Genomic DNA, 18,440 nt, shown 5'->3' with positions numbered 1-18,440 from the left:
AGGTAACGTTAGGGTAAGACTCTAGTTTACGTCCTTTTCCTAAGGAATATGTGTCATATATCGTTGGAAAGCTTATTTTATAAGGAATTTAACAACGAGGAAAAATTTCCTGGAGGAGTAAATCGAGAAAAACCGATGTTGTCCGGATATGCGTAATTGAACGTACTGAGGGAATTTTTTCGATGATGAAGCACATATTTAGGGGTGAAATGAGTGCTAATGGAACCTAACCTAACCTCGTAGGCATACCTCGTCCCCGTGAATGGTTAGTGGGGCTATCGTAAACAGAAAGTGTAAAAAGAAAAAGGTAGTTACCCGAAGAGATGCCGGCTGCCGCACCACGAACGCAAAGAAGCAATCACCATGCAGATAAGGACGTAAAGTAGTTTAGCCAACATTAGGATTGTTAAAAATAATTCATGACTAGATAGAATATATTCTCTTTTCTTGTACATTGAGTTTTACAAGTTCAATTAACACAAGATGCGCCAATTAAATGTTCAATTAACACAAGACGCGTTATATTTCGTGTGCTTGGAAAATGTTACAAGTTCAATTAACACAAGACACGCTAATTTAAACTTCAATTAACACAAGACGAGTTATATTGCGTGTGCTTGGAAGATCTATTTTTGTACTCACATGTACTGAACAGTAGCTGCTTGTTTAAAAAATTCATGAACTCTTGTCTCCCGTGGAAAATTACTCTTGAAGAGGTACTCAGATAAATATCCTGTGAAGTGATATTTTCTTCGTCCAAACACTGGAATTGAATGCCGGTCATTACGCCAAACTCTCTCGATGTTTTGTGAATGGATTGGAATTTCTTCACCCAACAGTCGTTGCACATTCTGCTGATGAACATGTCCACTTGCAGGTGTGTCGACAAATTCCACACTATGGTTAACTCTGAGGTGTATGTAGCCTGCTCATGATTTTGTGTTGCACTACAAATTCCACTACATCTTCCACATCGGACAACAACTTCACGACGCATCTTTGACACGTCATCTTATTGGAACACTACAACGTGTTTACGACACAAACAGCTAGGTAAGCATAGTTAAAAATAAAAATTTTCGTAAAAAAAAAAAAAAAAAAATAGGCACGTTTGGAAACACTGGCGAGACCGCTTGACTTTCGATGCTCGTGCCATGTGCACGTACATAATGGAAACAAGGGCATAATGTTACAGAAAATACAAGTTCCTTACATAACAAGTGATTATTTCTTGTTCTGCAGCATTCTATGGTGAAGTTTTCAGTTTCCGCGAAAGAACATACCTCCAAGAACTGCGACAATGCTACAGAAACTGATTTCAGTAAGTAGTTTCTCCTGTAAATTTGAAGAAATCTGTTCGGGCGATACCGGATATTTACCCTTATTTTTCACAAGAAAGGAAAAAAATACATATAGCCTCTGTGTGTGTCTCTCTCTCTCTCTCTCTCTCTCTCTCTCTCTCTCTCTCTCTCTCTCTATATATATATATATATATATATATATATATACAGGGTGTTGCAAAATACCTGTTACAACGCTTGGGAGGTGGTTCGACAAGTAAAAACGAGGAAAAAATGTCATGTGAAAAAATGTCGAAATCGGCACCGTTTGCGAGTGACAGGCGTGCGAAAATCGCCTCACACCATGCGTAAAGTACAATAACTCAAGAAGGAAGAAAGATATCAATGTCGGAATAAAAGAATACAAACAAAATCGTGCCTGACGAATACAATGGTGCAGCAATTGAGGCCCAGTGTAAATTGCGCAAGGTGACTCTCAAAGAAAGTGGGGAATCCCGATGGAAAATATAGGAAATTTACTACTATTTTCTACATAATGTTGAGATCGGAATGTAGGCAGTAAAAAATGACGACGTATGTCCACATGTCCCACTACTGCTGGGACACCGTCCCACACTCTGGAAATAGGAAATTCACTCGAAAATGACGCTATGCCGTCAAATTACGCTCAGATTGATTTCAGCTAATTGGTACAGAAAGCTCCACTAGAGGCGCTGTGAATGTAGGTCACCTGTTACGTATTAGTGTTGGTGGATACTACGTAGAGACTGTAGTCGACCGTTGTTTTTCCTGTCTTGTTCTGCGTCTCGCAGCGTGGAGTTTAGTCTGGCGTGTGTGTATGGTTGAATTGCGCTAAGGAATACTGTACGTAGAGTACGTATTCCCGTGTTCTTTCTCGGTTTGCAACAACTGCGTGGACACCTGTGTGACATTACGTGGGTGCTAATCACGGTAGTTGTGATCCGTCACTCGGAGGGAAAGTGCCCCTGTTTCTGGGCAGTTCTCGAACAAGACAATGGTGGAGTACTCTACCCACGAGCTTGCTGATATGCATCTCGTTTATGGAGAGGCAAACCGAAACAGCCGTGAAGCACGTCGTTTGTATCACGAACGTTTTGCCAATAGGCGATTACCAGCACATGCACTCTTTCAAAGACTTGATGCTCGACTGCGTGAAACTGGATCTCTACTACCCCGTAGGTGGGATTGTGGAAGACCCCGCACTGTGCGCACTGTGCAATTTGAAGAGGACGTGTTGGACGCGATAGGAGACCGTCCTGACACCAGCACTCGTGTCATTGCTCGTACTCAACAAACCCACCATAGCAATGTGTTCCGCGTTCTTCGAGAGGAGGGATTGCACCCATACAAATTGCATAAGGTGCACCACATACTGCCCACGGACTTTCCCCTACGCATGGATTTCTGCCAATGGTACGTGCAACAAACTCTTTCCATTCCAGAGTTCCCAACAATAGTTTTGTGGACCGATGAGGCAATGTTCACCAGGGACGGCATGTTCAATAGCCACAACAGCCACGTCTGGGATATGGACAATCCGCATGCAATCATTGTGCGCCATCATCAACATAGGTTCGCAGTGAATGTGTGGTGTGGCGTAGTAGGTGACCACTTGATAGGCCCGTACATTTTGCCATCTACTTTGTGTGGTGGGAATTATCGGGTGTTTCTACATGACGTATTACCTGAACTTTTGGAAAACGTGCCACTGGCAGGTATACAACGTATCTGGTTTCAACACGACGGCGCCCCCGCACATTTCGACCGGGGAGCCAGAGCCTTACTCAACGATATTTTCGGCGATCGTTGGATTGGCAGGGGTGGACCTTTACCGTGGCCACCTCGTTCCCCCGACCTCACACCACTGGATTTCTTTGTGTGGGGAGAAATGAAAAGGCTCGTGTATGAAACCCCTGTGGAAAGTGCTGAGGATCTCGTTGCTCGTGTTAGTGCCGCTGCTGGGACAATTGGTGACATGCCAGAGGTATTTGCACGTACCAGACAATCAGTGCTTCGCCGATGCCATCTTTGTCTTGAAGTCAATGGCGGACATTTTCAACAACGTCTCTGAGTATACCGGTGTTTGTGTGAGCCCCTATCAGCACCACATAGTGTCCTTTAGTGAAAGGTACGAGTGAAGATGCTGGATATCGCTGTACTTCATACCGTCGATCTGCATGTGCGGAGGTTGTGCGCTTCTCAGTGGAATCCCTTCCAGATGTGCTGTGCCTGGAAATGTTACATGCCATTGTGTGCGTTTTCTCGCCATTCTCCGTCTTCATTCCTTCGAGGATTACCCACTTTCTTTGGGGAGCTCTCTTGTAGTATATGTACAGCCTAACGACATGTGGCCATTGTTTAACTTTTGTTTTTCGTACTGCAAAGTAGTGTGTCAACATTAAGGGATTGAAAACTTTTTTTTATGATTTTCCAGTATTTTTTTCCATTTGGGATGGTGTCCCAGCAGTAGTGAGACATGCGACAAATTGGTTTCTTTTCTTCGAACCGCAATGTGAACCGTATACAACAGGAGATTTGCAGTTATTTTCCTATTTCCCGGGTGTGGGACGGTGTCCCAGCAGTAGTGGGACATGTGGACATACGTCGCCATTTTTTACTGGCTACATTCCGATCTCAACATTATGTAGAAGATAGTAGTAAATTTCTTGTATTTTCCATCAGGGGATTCCCCACTTTCTTTGAGAGTCCCCTTGTGCAATTTACACTGGGCCTCAATTGATGCACCATTGTATTCACCAGGTACGATTTTGTTTGTATTATTTTATTCCGACATTGATATATTTCTTCCTTCTTGAGTTATTGTACTTTACACATGGTGTGAGGCGATTTTCGCACGCCTGTCACTCGAAAACGGTGCCGATTTCGACATTTTTTCACATGACATTTTTTCCTTGTTTTTACTTGTAGAATCACCTCCCAAGCGTTGTAACAGGTATTTTGCAACACCCTGTATATACGAGGTTCGGCTAGAAAAAAACCGGACTGATGCTATGAAATCTTTTATTCGGCATTTTGTACAACAGGAACTTTATCTCCTTCAAAGTACTCCCCTGCACGATCTGTACACTGCTCCATACGAATTTTCAATTGCTGGAAAGAAGTGTTGCCGTCATTTTCGGATTTATGTTCATTACATCCATCGCTTTTCTTTGCACAGCTTCTACTGTCTCAAATCTGGTTCCTTTTAGGGCGGACTTCACTCACAGGGAGCAAGGTCCGGTGAATACGGTGGATGTTCTAACACTGGGATGCCATATTTAGCCAAAAATGTCTTCACTGACAGGGCCGTATGGACAGGAGCATTGTCTTGGTGCAGAATCCATGACTTCCGTTGCCACAAATCAGGTCGTCGCCTTCTTACTCGCTCACGAAGGGTTTTCAGCACATTAATGTAATGATGTTGGTTTACAGTTTGACCCTCGGGTACCCAATGAACGTACACAATGCCTCGAATGTCGAAAAAGACAATCATCATGGCTTTGAATTTGGACTTGCTCATGCGAGCTTTCTTGTGACGTGGCGAACTCGGGGTCTTCCAATGCATTGATTGGCGCTTTGTGGCAGGGTCGTACGTGAAAAACCACGATTCATCACAGGTTATCACTCTCTCTAAGAATGTAGGGTCTGCTTCAATGTTCTTCAAAGTGTCCGTACAAATGTTCACTCGAGCTTCCTTCTGTTCCAATGTTAGGTTCCTTGGCACGAGTTTTGAACACACTTTACTCATGTTCAAATTCTCGTGTAAAATTTGTCGAACACTTTCTTTGTCTATTCCTGTGATTTCAGCAACTGCTCTAATGGTCAATCGATGATTTTTTCGAATCACATCACTCACTTTTTGAATGTTTGTTTCCGTTTTCTACGTGCATGGTCGTCCTGAACGTGGGTTGTCTTGGATCATTTCCTGTCCTTCTTTAAACCGTTTAAACCACTCAAACACTTGTGTGCGTGATGAACACTCATCCCCGCACACAGATTTTAACATGTCGTACGCTTCTGTTGCGGATTTCCCCAGTTTGTAAAGGAACTTCATATTGACACGCTGTTCCATTTTAATACTCAGCATTTTTCCGACGGAGCACAGACGCACGTTCCGCTTTGTCCAAGTGCCACAGCGAAACTGAGAGGCCTGCACCCAGGGCAATTAGTCATTCTGTAGGCAGGGTATGGTAGTATAGAATCATGCATTGCTCAACCTTCGTGCATTTGTTGTTTGCCAATAGCAACATCAATTCGTTTTTTTTCTAGCCAAACCTCGTATATATATATTCCAGTATTAGGAATACTGGAGACAATTGTGGAAGTAAGTTTCAAACTTGGAGATAATTATTCGCACAATTAAAATTTCACGAAGTATTATTTGCCGGAGAAATCCTGCTTTGAAAAGTTGTTTACAGAATCATCCACCTTCCCAGCAATCAGAAGTTTTTTGTTTACGGTTGTCTCTGACATGAAATACTGCCAGATTTCAGTACAAGTCTCGGGGCGGGTTTTGTGTTTGATACCAGACATCACATCATCAGGTGTTGGAAGCATTTAGACACATTATTTTAATGCCAAGAGCACTATAAACCCTACCCCTAACCTAAGAATGAAAGCATTTTGGGACGTAATCATCGATAAACCACTAAAATATGTTTGTACCATGATTAGTTCAGAATTAAACAATTAGAACTTGGCCCTTGGATTCTTTAGTGTTGATGAAATAACTGGTATTGGTTTCAACCATGATACTGTTTATCACCAGCCTGTGTGGTAACAGGCTATGTAGCCTCATGTCCAGTAGCGAAGCGTAGTCTTACGAAGGAGGCAAGCAATGTTTCAGTACAACAAAACATGTAGTACAATGGCACGCCAAGAGGGGGATTAAAGGTTTATAGCCTCATTGGCCCGGTCGCTGGATTTGTCAAAATATCATAATAAAATGCCGGTTCTAAAAATAAACCATATGATCCTCAAACGTCACATTTACTTTCGAAATTCCAGGTAACGTTATTCGTATGGTAGTAAACGTCTTACATATGCGAACTTTCCGCATACGACTAAAGGGGTACGTAATTTCTTATTTATTTATTAGTACTTTTATTTGTTCATTATTTTTTAATGTGGGCAAACGGTGACCAAACGGATTTAGGTAAAATAACTCATTTATTTAATTTACACTGCGTGATTGTAATTTAGGATTTGTGGACACCCTAAAAATCGCATTCGGAGTCAAACATTAAAATAAAAAGTTAAACACAAACTTTAAAAATTTCATTTCAAACTAAAGAAACACATGCATAGACGATGTACTCACCACAATAAATTCCAAACTCCTTTACACATATATAGGAAATTTCCCGCTATCGAACAATTCAACAAATCTTAGGTCCTCGAGGTTCTCAAAACGTGAAGACACTCCCACGCTCTTTCCACAACTGGAAAGCATCCACGCAAGATCACTTTGGAAATCTCTGAAATGACCGAAAGTGATACCAACCTATTTCCTTAATTTTATTCATCATGGGAAGGAAAGATATATCAGTTTGGAGATAGAAATTAAGCGATGGAATCAGAATCATTACAGCAGAAAGAGTATATACATAATATTTAAGTAATAAAGTGAAATACAGAGGCGGGGCCGGGGAAGGGTTGGTGGGAGACATAACCCCCCCCCCCCCTTTGGCCCAGTATTCCTAAGAAAAGGAAAGTCAAAGGCAGGAAAAGATGACAAAATGAGGAGACTACTACAAAAAATCCTGGGAGCACCACTTGTGTCATAATAATAAAACTTAAAACATGTTCTTGTGTTCATAATATGTACAATGTATACGATTTAATTGTGCTGTGTAAATATCAGTAGAGAGTTCTTTTTAGATAGCTTTATTTTCACCCCAAGTTTTATTCAAAAGCAGTCAATTTATTGAATGTGGTTGTAAAATTTGTGAAACAGCTCACTTCAATTACTGTGTAAATAATTTGGCAGTTGCAAACACTGGTGCGGTCAACACTTTTGACGTAATTTGAGCTGGACCGAGCTGGACACAGGGTGCAGACCAAGGTCCGTCGAATCTTCCCTCCCTCCCTGGGGAAACTCTTCACGGGGGTGCAGACATTTCACTTGCTGGAAACACAAACCCCGCCCTTTACCATCTCGCCCGAACTCCCAATATCCATTTTTTTTACGCGTTTTACAATTCGCGAAATCTAAAATAAATTGTAATATAAAATTATATATATATATATATATATATATATATATATATATGGAATTTAGAACAATGATAATAACTTATTTTAGTTATTTTATGACTAAGAATTATTTTTATATTCGCGATCTTGTTTACGTGTTCATGAAGACAAATATTCTTTACTCGTAGTTTTTGGTGGCAATATATCCTTCTGCTTTCGGTTGAGCTCGGCTATTTTCGGGAACAACGCAAGCTCAGCAAGCAGAGCTTTTGGTGTAAGCGTTGTGGACGGGTTCCACTCGAATTTCATGCTTCGCCATGTGACTCCTTCGGGTGCGTTATTTTCCCGCAGAGCAGCCGCAAGCATTGAGGCTGGTGCTTGCTACAGAGCTGCTGAGGAAGTTTGCGGCCGTAATTTTTCGCGAAATCGAGTGCGATGGAAACGAAATAAGGCTAAAACATTAAGTACATTAAATGATATTCGAATAATGCAAGCAGTGCTTGCATTGCTTGTACTATATCTTCGCCTCTGCTCATGTCCCAGGTTTTAACTCTGGGTAAGATAAAATCTTTATTGCCATAAGACATTACAAGAATGTTTCGACATGGTTGTTTCAAAGTGTTTGTCCCATTTTCCATTTTACGACTTTATCATTTGTCATCATCCTCGTAGACCCAAGAGAGAGAAAAGTGACAAAATAATCATTGATACTATGTATACTAAATATACAGTACAGTTAATGAAAAATGGGGCAATAATCCCTTGACAAATTATTATTTAAAATTCGATTTTTTTTACCCAATGTTCATACTTTGTTTAAAATTTCTATAGTGATAGATATAAGCTTGGTCATTGGTGGTTGTGCTTTTACATACTTTTGCATTATTTATTGGGATGCATTTTTATCTCATGTGTACATCAATGTGTATGGTTATTGTTGACATCTGTTTTCAATAAATAGATAGTTTCTTTCTATAGAAAAATAAGTACACTTCATTTAGGTAAACTCTTAAAGATATATGTTGGGAAATTAAAATATGTCTGTGTGTGTTTTTACAAAAGCTTATCTAATGATTTTTCCTCTCCTAGGTACCTTTTCAGAGTTTTAAATGCCACGTCAAGTCTGAAATCAGGCAATCTTTACTTTTGGGATTCAAAAATGGTGCAAATTTGTGCTGCAAGAAAATTGTCAGTCTTCAAAAATAGCATATTTAAGTATCGAGTAAAAGGTGCAGAGACAGTTGATGAAAGTGATAATTCTGCAACACCAATTAAAAACCAGTCTTCAGAATCAAGAGTCAAGGTCAAATATGTTAAAGAGCATGAACCAAATACTGTTAACAATAATAACAACAACAGTAGATCATTAACTTCCTTGGACTTGTTGTCTTTAAATACCAATATCGAAGCTCCCAGACATGAATCTCGTTATAAACCGTACCAGAAGGTAATACATGTTCCACCAGTAAAAGGAGAGATAATATATGGCATTCATCCTATCAGCATTGCAATTGAATCAAAAAGAAGAGAGTTTCATGCACTATATTACAAAATAGGCACTGAGGACTCAAATGAGAGGATCCGTAATCTAATCCAGAAGTGTGAATCGCAAAATATCCCATCATACAGCCTTGAATTAAATGTTCTAAACAGGCTAGCAAATGCTTTAGGAACTCATCAAGGTATATGCGCCGATGTAAGCAAGCTCAAGGTGTTGCCATACACAAGTGAGTCCAGTAGTTTAGAAGAAGGATCAGTGTACAGTGCTAGTGGTGGAGATTCTGTGACGTGTGCAAGTTTATCAAAACATAAGGTGTGGCTAGTATTACTGGGAATACAAGATCCTATGAATTTTGGTTCTGTACTTCGGACAGCATACTATTTTGGAGTAGACAGGATACTTGTTGGCAAAGAAAATAGGTAAGATAATTTTAAATTTCTGTTATATTCATATGCCTGTACATTATATTTTTATTTTGATATAGATAATGTAAAGTAAGTGCTTTTTACAGTACTTATTAACAATTTACCAGATTGTCTTATAAAATTCTGGTACTTTAGTATTGTACGGACTACCTTATTTGTATATGTTAAATTATATTCCCGTCGCAAACATGAGTCATTTACCGTACCTCGCAAATCCCCCACTTTTGCTCAAGGTCAGGCATTCAATTTGTTTGTATTACTCCAGCATTTATAATTGTTGCCCTGCCACAGATTACATTGGTTGCATTGCTCAAGTGATTTATTGTAGGTTAGCTTAGGTAACATTAAATTGTGTCAGAAAAAGATTTGTCTTCGTGTTGGAATGTGGTTCGAACAAAATTGTGTCCATAAGTGTTTCTTTTGCTTTCCCAGAAAACAGACGGTCTGAAATGAGGAAGTCCGTATAATACTAAAGTGCCAAAATTCTTATAAAACTACCTGAAAATTTACAAGCAAATAATTGTATGACACCATTCAGTTACAAAATGACATTAAAATTAGAAAAGTTGACGATGACAACAACATAACACTAACTATAGAAATGCCATTATATAACACACATGACCAAGGAATACAAGATTTTAGTCATAGCTTTATTGCCTGTCAATTTGTAAATATTTGGAATCTTCATGTATAATTCAGAACTTTGGAATTTTCAAATTTGTGTTGTATAACACTGAAATAGGCAGTTGCCTGTTGTGTTCATGCACGCATTACATGATGTAACAAGTAAGAATGGAGCAATATTGTGTGAATTGCAGTTGCAAACAACCTGATAGTTATGAGTACTCAGTTTCAGCATAAACGAATACACAAAGGAACGTGGATATCACCTGACCAGAGCACTATTAATCAGATAGACCATGTGTTGATTACCAGCAATAAAGGATCTGATAAATTATGTAAGATCATTAAGAGGCCCAAATATTGACTCTGATCACATATTGGTGAGAGTAATCCTAAAACAGACTATTCCTGCAATATATAAAATAAAATCCTCACAAAATAACAAATGGGATAAATCAAAGTTGCAAAACCCGAAAAAGAATAAAGGAATATCGAGCAGTATTATGTGAAAAATTGAAAGATATTCAGGAAAGTAAAGATGTTAATGAAGAATGGGGTAACATACAAAGTGCGATATATAAAGCAGCTAAAGAAGTTGTACAAAAAGAAAGAAAAATTTTCAAAAAATGAATGGTGGGATGAAGATTGCAGAAGGAGTATTCAAGAAAAAACAAAGCAAGAAATAGAGCAATGCAAGCAAAGACCAGGGCCAGCCAAGAAATATATAATAAAAAAAGGAAAGAAACTAATAAAATGTGTAGAGATAAGAAAAAGAAATGGTTGAATGATAAAATCAGACAGATGAAATGAATTATAAGAAAAATGAAACAAGGACATTTTTCAAAAATATACAATTCTGTAAACAACATCAAACAGTATCGCCAATGATGTGTAAAGATACAGAATGTAACATTATGTCGGAAAAAGCTCAAGTCCTAAATAGATGGAAGGAATTCTTTAGAAATATTCTTAATAATAATGTAACAAGAAGTATGCAGGCACCAATAGAACAGAATGACTACATCTTCCATTGTGGAATGGAATAAGCTACATAATACAAAATCTTAAAACAAATAAAGCTGCAGGATCAGACAACATCCCCCCAGAATTAATTAAAAATGGAGGGAGAAATTGAAACAGAAGTTGCATAAGTTAATATTACAAGTATGGAATGAAGGTATAGTGTGCCCAATTTAAAAAAAAGGAGATAGATTAAATTGTGATAATTACAGGCCAATTACACAGCTAAACATTTCATATAAAATACTGGCTATAATACTAAATAAAAGGCTAATTGAAAGCACTGAATACAAATTTGACAAATATCAAATGGGTTTCCAAGCCAACAGATCCACTATAGATAATATATTCATTGTAAGACAAATTTTTGAAAAAGTTATGAATATAATATTGGACTCTACAACTTGTTTATAGATTTTACTAATGCGTTTGACTCAGTGTTCAGGAACAAAGAAATAGGCACTTTAAAATGATATGAAGTACCATCTAAGCTAATTAGACTAATTATGTTAACCTTAACAAACAATAAAGCAAGAGTCAAAATAAACAGAGAACTGAGTGAAGAATTCGAAGTAGAATGTGGAGTCAAGCAAGGTGATCCCTTATCTGCAACTCTGTTTAGTATAGTGATAGACTCTATGTTGAAACAGATGGTATTGACAGGAAACATATCGACAAGATTAAAACAATATATTGCATATGCTCATGACATTCTTATAACAGCAAGGATGAGAAAAACATTAATAGAAACATTTGAACAACTAAAAAGTGAAGCTTTGAAAATGGGTCTCATAGCAAGTATGCAAAAAATGAAATATCTCAAATGTGTAAAAGGTAAAAGCATATTACAAGACCTAAATGAAGAGAGAATAGAAAAATTGAGAAGTATCTTGGCTCAGTAGTAAATGGTGACAACACAATTGAAGAAGAGATTAGAGAAAATTATTCTGGGTAATAAAGAATATTTTGCCAACTTAGATATTAATTTGGGCTTAAATAAAGCTAAGTCTGCTAAACTGAGACTTTGTCATAGCATAATAAGACCCGTAACCACACCACATATGCATGCGAAAATTGGACCCTCAAAGACTCCTGTAAACAGAAGCTCTCAATATTTGAAAGAAAAATCTTAAGAAGACTTTATGGACCTCTGAAAGAACCCTAATGGTAATTGGAGAATACGAACTAAGGAAGAACTCAACAAATTAATAAGGAATGAAAACATCGTAAATTTCATAAAATCACAGAGACTAAGATGGTTTGGACACATAAATAGAATGTCTGATGAAAGATTAGTAAAAGAAATATATAAATGGAAAAAAAAGGTAAAGGTAAAGTGCTCCCCTGTGCATAACACCACGCCATGAAGGCGTATAGGGGGTGTGGGGGTAACGCCCCACACTTTCTTGATCCGGTCGTGAGTGGGGGTGATGTGATCAGCATCACGCCCCTGACCGCCTTTACCCCCCAGGGTTTCCCCCAGGTACCCATGTTATTCGACGCTGGGTGGGCGCCGGGGCCGCTTCCATCGTTAGAAAAGTTCCCGGATTTGAACCGGCCGGGGATCGAACCCGGGACCTTTAGCATGGTAGTCAGACGCGTTACCGACTGAGCCACCGCGGCCACTATATAAATGGAAACCACTTGGAACACAAGCCTTAGGCAGGCCAAAGAAACAATGGGAGCATGAAATAATTAAAGATTTGAAAGACATGAAAGTAAAGATTTGGACAAAGAGCATCCAGAATGGGAAAAAGTGGAGAGATGTTGTTGAGAAGGCCACAACTTTCAATACATGAAGTTGTAGTGCATCAAGAATAGAGTTGGAAGTGGTCAGAAAAAGACTGGCCTTTTTTTAAAAAAAGAAAAAAAAAGTTATTTTCCATGGGTTTTTTGTTTGGGCTTTTTTCACAAAAGTGTGTGAAATCAATGGAAATACAGGAGTTGGCAGTATTTTTCCTGTTACATGGTTTTCGTTTATCTCCCTACTGTGAAATAGACACTCATTTCTAAATATGAAATACAATTTACAATTTACGTAGCTAGATATAAACAGTGTTTTCAAGAAAGTTGGCTTTATTGAATGGGTGGTTCTTTCAGAGTGTTATCTTCATATTTCGGTAGGCTTGTTAAATAAATCTATGTAGTATAAACATATTTACATAACTAGAGTAGTTTTGTGTGTGTTTTCAATACAACCTAATAGTATGATATGTTTTTCAAAGTTTGAATTTGTTATACAAACACGTACATGAAGCAAAAAAGAAAATACTGCTCTAGATTTTGAAAATCTAGTATCAAATCTCTTTACATTAAATTTTGTGTTCAGTAAAATATATTTGTATTCTGGCTTTCCAGTACATCATGTATAATTTGGTTAAATGGCCGCTAAACCTGGGCACGGAGCAACTAGTGATCTATTTTGGCTGTTTGTTTCAGTGGTTCTCAACCTTTTAGCCTTCCATGGAACGCCTAATTGTTTACATTATTACATAGATTACATTGTCTACATGTATTCTACATGTATAGTCACATCAGGGCCTGCCCTACGTGGGTGCGAGGCCTGGGGCATACAAAATACGATGGGCCTCTAACTAGAATTTTTCAGATATGAAAAAAAATAGTTTAATAAAAAAATTTAAAAAAAATAAAAAACAATTCATTAATACACATTTTGTATCATCACCTATGAATCAATAGATGAACAGGTTGAAGATTAAATCAAGAATATAAATTAGTCTTTCTTTTCATTTTCGATGTGCCACTGATGCGACGTTCATTGTATTTAATTACAGTGTGTGTGTTCAATATCAAACTAATAATTTACATATAAAAGTGGCAATTTTAATCATATCCAATAACATTTTCTATCATAATTCCCTTTTGTTTGCATTGGATTTTAATGCTGTAGTGAATTTACATGGTTTCAGTAACTTTGGATATTTTAGACAGTGGCAAAGCAAACCGCTTTAAAATAAAGTTAACTTAAAGTATGTAAGTATCTTAACCACATGTAATTTTAATCTATGTTATTATATTTGTTGATTTATGTTAATTCGTTCCAATGTAAAATGGCTAACGCTGTATTTGGAATCTTCTATTAAATAAATAAATTAAATACATAAATAAAGTCAGGAAAAATCAATTTGTTTCTTAATTGGGAGCATCTGCATCCTATAAACTCGTAATAAACCGCACAGAAACAATTATTTTCAACTGATGTGGACCTCTCTGAAGCAAGGGGGTCGAGGTTGCACCCCCTTTCCCCTAGTATATGTTGTCTACACGTAGACATGCGACACTGCTTATGATACAAGGATGGACATAACAAATCAGGAATTTCCCTCATTTCTCGTGCGAATTCTACTTGCTACACTTCAAAATATGATAAATAACAGTAATTAGTTACGCAAAATATGATATTCCATTCGTTTTATCACTTCTATTTGTGCAGTTATACGCTGAACACACCTTCGGCATATTGCGCATCCTTGGTAAACACTCAATGTTTTGACCACTTAAGACGTGGCTCCCACATCTTCAAATGGTCACAGCTTGGCCACGTGAAAACCGGTTTAGGCCCTCTCTAGTGTTTATATATATATATATAGCTCGTTGGTTGTCGCACTTTGGTTCAAAAGGTTGAATGGATTACTGAGGGTCTACTTCCAAGTGATACATGTCACTAGTTGCTTCGGTCTGAAAGTTCCCTGAAGATACTGTACAGATCAAGTGACAAGAGACACTTTCAGATTATGTTGCTTCGGTTCGAAAGGTTGCATTTACTTCTAAGGGTTGGTTTCCAAGAGCCACATGTCGTTTCAGTCTGAAAGCTCCGTTAAATAACACACATTCACATAATATGTATATTTCTGCATATGTGTTGTGAACAATAAACATTTTTAATTGTCCTGAAACATCGAATATTTTGAAATGAACATATTTTTTTTTTTTACATCCATCATTTAAATTCAGACACAAACATGCAAAAGCTTGTTTTAAGTCCATTTCATGGTCAGATGTGTTTATCAGGACTACACGTTCAGTTTTAGTCCTAGCTTACCCGCCATGCCGTTCGAGAAACCTACATACCGGTGGATGACTCACAGGCCCACAGATTTTTATCATTGAAATTCCATAAACCATTTTATTATTGAATCACTGCTTCCTTTGCTGATTACATAAGCAGTTATTTATAAATTATAATAACATAATTACAAAAATTACTATCATTAATAGAAAATAATAGCCAATTATTACATGTGTCTCACATAGGCTATACTTTATCATTCACTAAAACTCACAAAATCCATAATAATTTTTATTAATGCTTTTTAGTTTGCAGAAGTGTATTTGTTTATTAAATATAATAATTACAATCATTAACAACCAATTATTCACTGTCACTGGCATGAGTGTCTCGAATGAGACACATTCAAAGATGGCGCCTGATATAACCACCAAGTGCATTTTGCCTCCTAATTACATTACATTTATATTTTTATGAACAAAAGTAAGAAATATTGGGAACATCCTAGGAAACAATGTAATTTATTATTTTCAAACAGTTGAAAAATCTAAAAAATATAGGTGGTGGGTCTGCGAAGGGCCCCCTCCCTCCCCAACTCCTTGGTTCGCTAGGGTTAAAATTGTATCTGAACCACTGTGCAATACATGCCCACTGGGATTGGCCAATATCTGTCTCTTGGCTGCTACATCATGGAAATTTCTTTTAGCTAATATGTCACTACAATTCTGTAAACTCATAACGGTAACTTCAAGTGAAATAGGTTAGCTGTAATTGGTAAAAAGCCAAAAAAAGTAAAAATTTCCGGGTTTTTTTCCTCCAAAAAGTCTGCTTTTTATCGGAAAAATGCCCATTAAAAAAAGCCAGCTTTTTTGCAACTCCACTCAAGAAGAAGTAGAAGAACTTTTGGGTTAGCCCAAAGATGTAACATAATTTAATTTACGGTTCCAGTTAATTTGTAGAAATAATTATTTTCTTGTATGAGTGAACTTTTTAATATATTCTCTCTAACGTTTTCATCATTCATCAGGAACAACTATTGATGTTTAATTTTGTTTTTCTTTGCTTGTATGCATATAGATGTATGACATACTTGAATTTCATGCATGCATCTCTTCTCCTTAGCGGTAAAGTAGAGTTAGACTTATTTGTAAGAAATACATTATTTCCTCTCTTCTGTAAAATTTGATAAATGGGAGTTATGAAATGATGCATATACATATAATACAGGGTTATTCATAATTAGTTACCTAAAACTAAAATTAAATAACTCCATTTGTATAATATACTTACATAATTCATTTACTACATTAAAATCTACATAACTTCAGGTTTCTTATAAGTGTTCGATATGGCTCTCGATGTACACTTTCTTGGTCATCATTCATAAGTCTACCTTATGGCTTCCACAATAAAATTTGCTACCCTAGGTGAGCCTGTTTTCTGTATGCAACACAGCCTGTGTTGATAATACAGTCTTTGCTTGGGGCAGAACGTTGTGATATGTATTTCTGAAATGCTGTTGAACAGTAACTACAGACTGTGTTTCGTGGACAACACTGCATGCTCTCCGCACTGCTGTAAGACTCCATGCCAACTGGTTTATTGGTCACGTAGTCGCCTGTAACAGAGAAACTGACCTCTGCCAGCCTATAAATTAAGCTTCATGGTATGGTGCGTATTTAGAACCAAATTTGAATCAATATTGAATAATGTTTTCGTAGTTAAGTCAACCTTAGTTTTAGGTAACTAAATTTGAATAACCCTGTATTTACCAAATGAGAAATGTTTGTCATAGAGAGTTGGTGTTTGAATTATTCTGGGTGGGATGGCAAGGACTTTACAGAAAGTAAAATTTTGACAAATGCTGTTAGATTTAGTTGAATCATACTGATTAACTAAATGGATATAGTCAGGTAAAATCACAATTTTGCCTTCTTCTTTGTCATGTGACTGCACTTGTTGGGAGAGAGGATGAAATATTTACTTCTCACAAAAGCATAGGTCTCCCCCCCAAAAGAAACAAATTCAACTTTTTATGACATTGTTTCCCATCTCCAAGTTTGTTTACACTATTGCATCTGAAAAGTTCCTGCCTGAAAGCCTCCTGTCTGCTAAAGGTTAATATTCACTCCATCTTGTTCCCCATTCATCACTCATCCCCATCTTCGCAAATTAGTCAAAAGTGGAACAAAAAGCAAAGTAAAATAAAGCAAATCAATCAAACAATGTTCCCCATTCTTCATAAATATTCAGAAATTGAATGAAAATGATTACCAGTAAATTATTCTGTTTCTCTATGCATCAGGTTTTTTTTTAAAAAAATCATCTTTTGAGAACCAGAGGAATATTTCTCCAAAATGTAGTTTTCGGTTTTATTTAATGTATCTTCTCTGAAGAACTCTATTTGGAATCAGTTTGACATGTATGCATCTCTTCTCCTTAGCGGTAAAGTAGAGTTAGACTTATTTGTAAGAAATACATTATTTCCTCTCTTCTGTAAAATTTGATAAATGGGAGTTATGTCCCTCTGGTTTTCACATAACAAAATGTAACCGGCTTATGAAGTGATGTGTAGGAAATATATTGTAAATTATTGAAAGGTTATGTAAATATTATGTCTTGGCCAATTCTAATTTATCATAATATTTGTGTATTCAATTTCAGTTGCAGACTTTCTCCAGTTGTTAGTAAAGCAAGTTCCGGGGTTTTGGAACTGCTCTCTGTATACTCAATAGCAGACATAAAGGATTTCATTCTTAAAAAGCATCTAGCTTGCTGGGAAGTTGTTGGAACAGTAATCTCCCATGAAACCAAAGGCAAAGAAATGATGTTTGAGCGCCCATTGCTCAATATTTCAAATTTTGATACAGACAAACCTGTTGTGATTGTATTTGGTAAGTGCTCATTAATTATAATTTTGTTTACATGTTTTATTAAAATTAAACTCTGGAATGTTTCCATCTAGGAACGGAACTTTTTCTTAGAACTCATCAAACTTTACTTTTCTTAGAATTCATCAAGCTTGACTTTTTCTTAGAATTCATCAAACTTGATTTTTCTTAGAATTCATCAAACTTGACTTTTTCTTAGAATTCATGAAATATTCAGTAGATGTTTCAAGATATTGTAGTATCTTGATTATTTTGCCAATATAAATATATGTACCATCTCTTATTTGAAATCACAGGGACCACAAATTGACATCCTTGGGAAATTATCCGTAACAAATCTATTCTATGATATAGTGGTCTGGTTGTATGTTAGATTTTATTCCACTTGATGTTTGCAGTTGTCATAAACATTTGAACACACTTTTTTAT

At 37.0% G+C, this 18,440-nt stretch overlaps 1 protein-coding gene across 5 annotated transcripts in view; it reads left to right on the top strand.

Moving 5' to 3' along the window:
- The window catches only part of LOC146002451 (rRNA methyltransferase 1, mitochondrial-like), a 32,607-nt gene that overhangs the window by 2,684 nt on the left and 11,483 nt on the right, over positions 1-18,440 (top strand). For 3 of the 5 annotated variants that reach the window (XR_014443710.1, XR_014443711.1, XM_083140293.1), the window contains exons 2-3: positions 8,607-9,437; positions 17,785-18,014. Coding sequence is in view for 3 of the 5 variants with exons in the window: in XM_083140293.1 (XP_082996419.1) it covers positions 8,607-9,437; positions 17,785-18,014 (1,061 nt within the window). In the remaining 2 variants the exon portion in view is untranslated. Of the gene's footprint in view, positions 1-928; positions 1,054-1,239; positions 1,322-8,606; positions 9,438-17,784; positions 18,015-18,440 lie in introns of those variants that run through there. The other 2 variants (XM_083140294.1, XM_083140295.1) reach the window with 2 other exon arrangements.

This window comes from Lepisma saccharinum, chromosome 18 (genome assembly GCF_977018435.1).
Source record: "Lepisma saccharinum chromosome 18, izLepSacc3.1, whole genome shotgun sequence".
Classification (NCBI taxonomy): Eukaryota; Metazoa; Arthropoda; class Insecta; order Zygentoma; family Lepismatidae; genus Lepisma; species Lepisma saccharinum.
The sequence above is the reverse complement of the archived record's forward strand: the minus strand, read 5'-3'. Positions and strand labels throughout refer to the sequence as shown.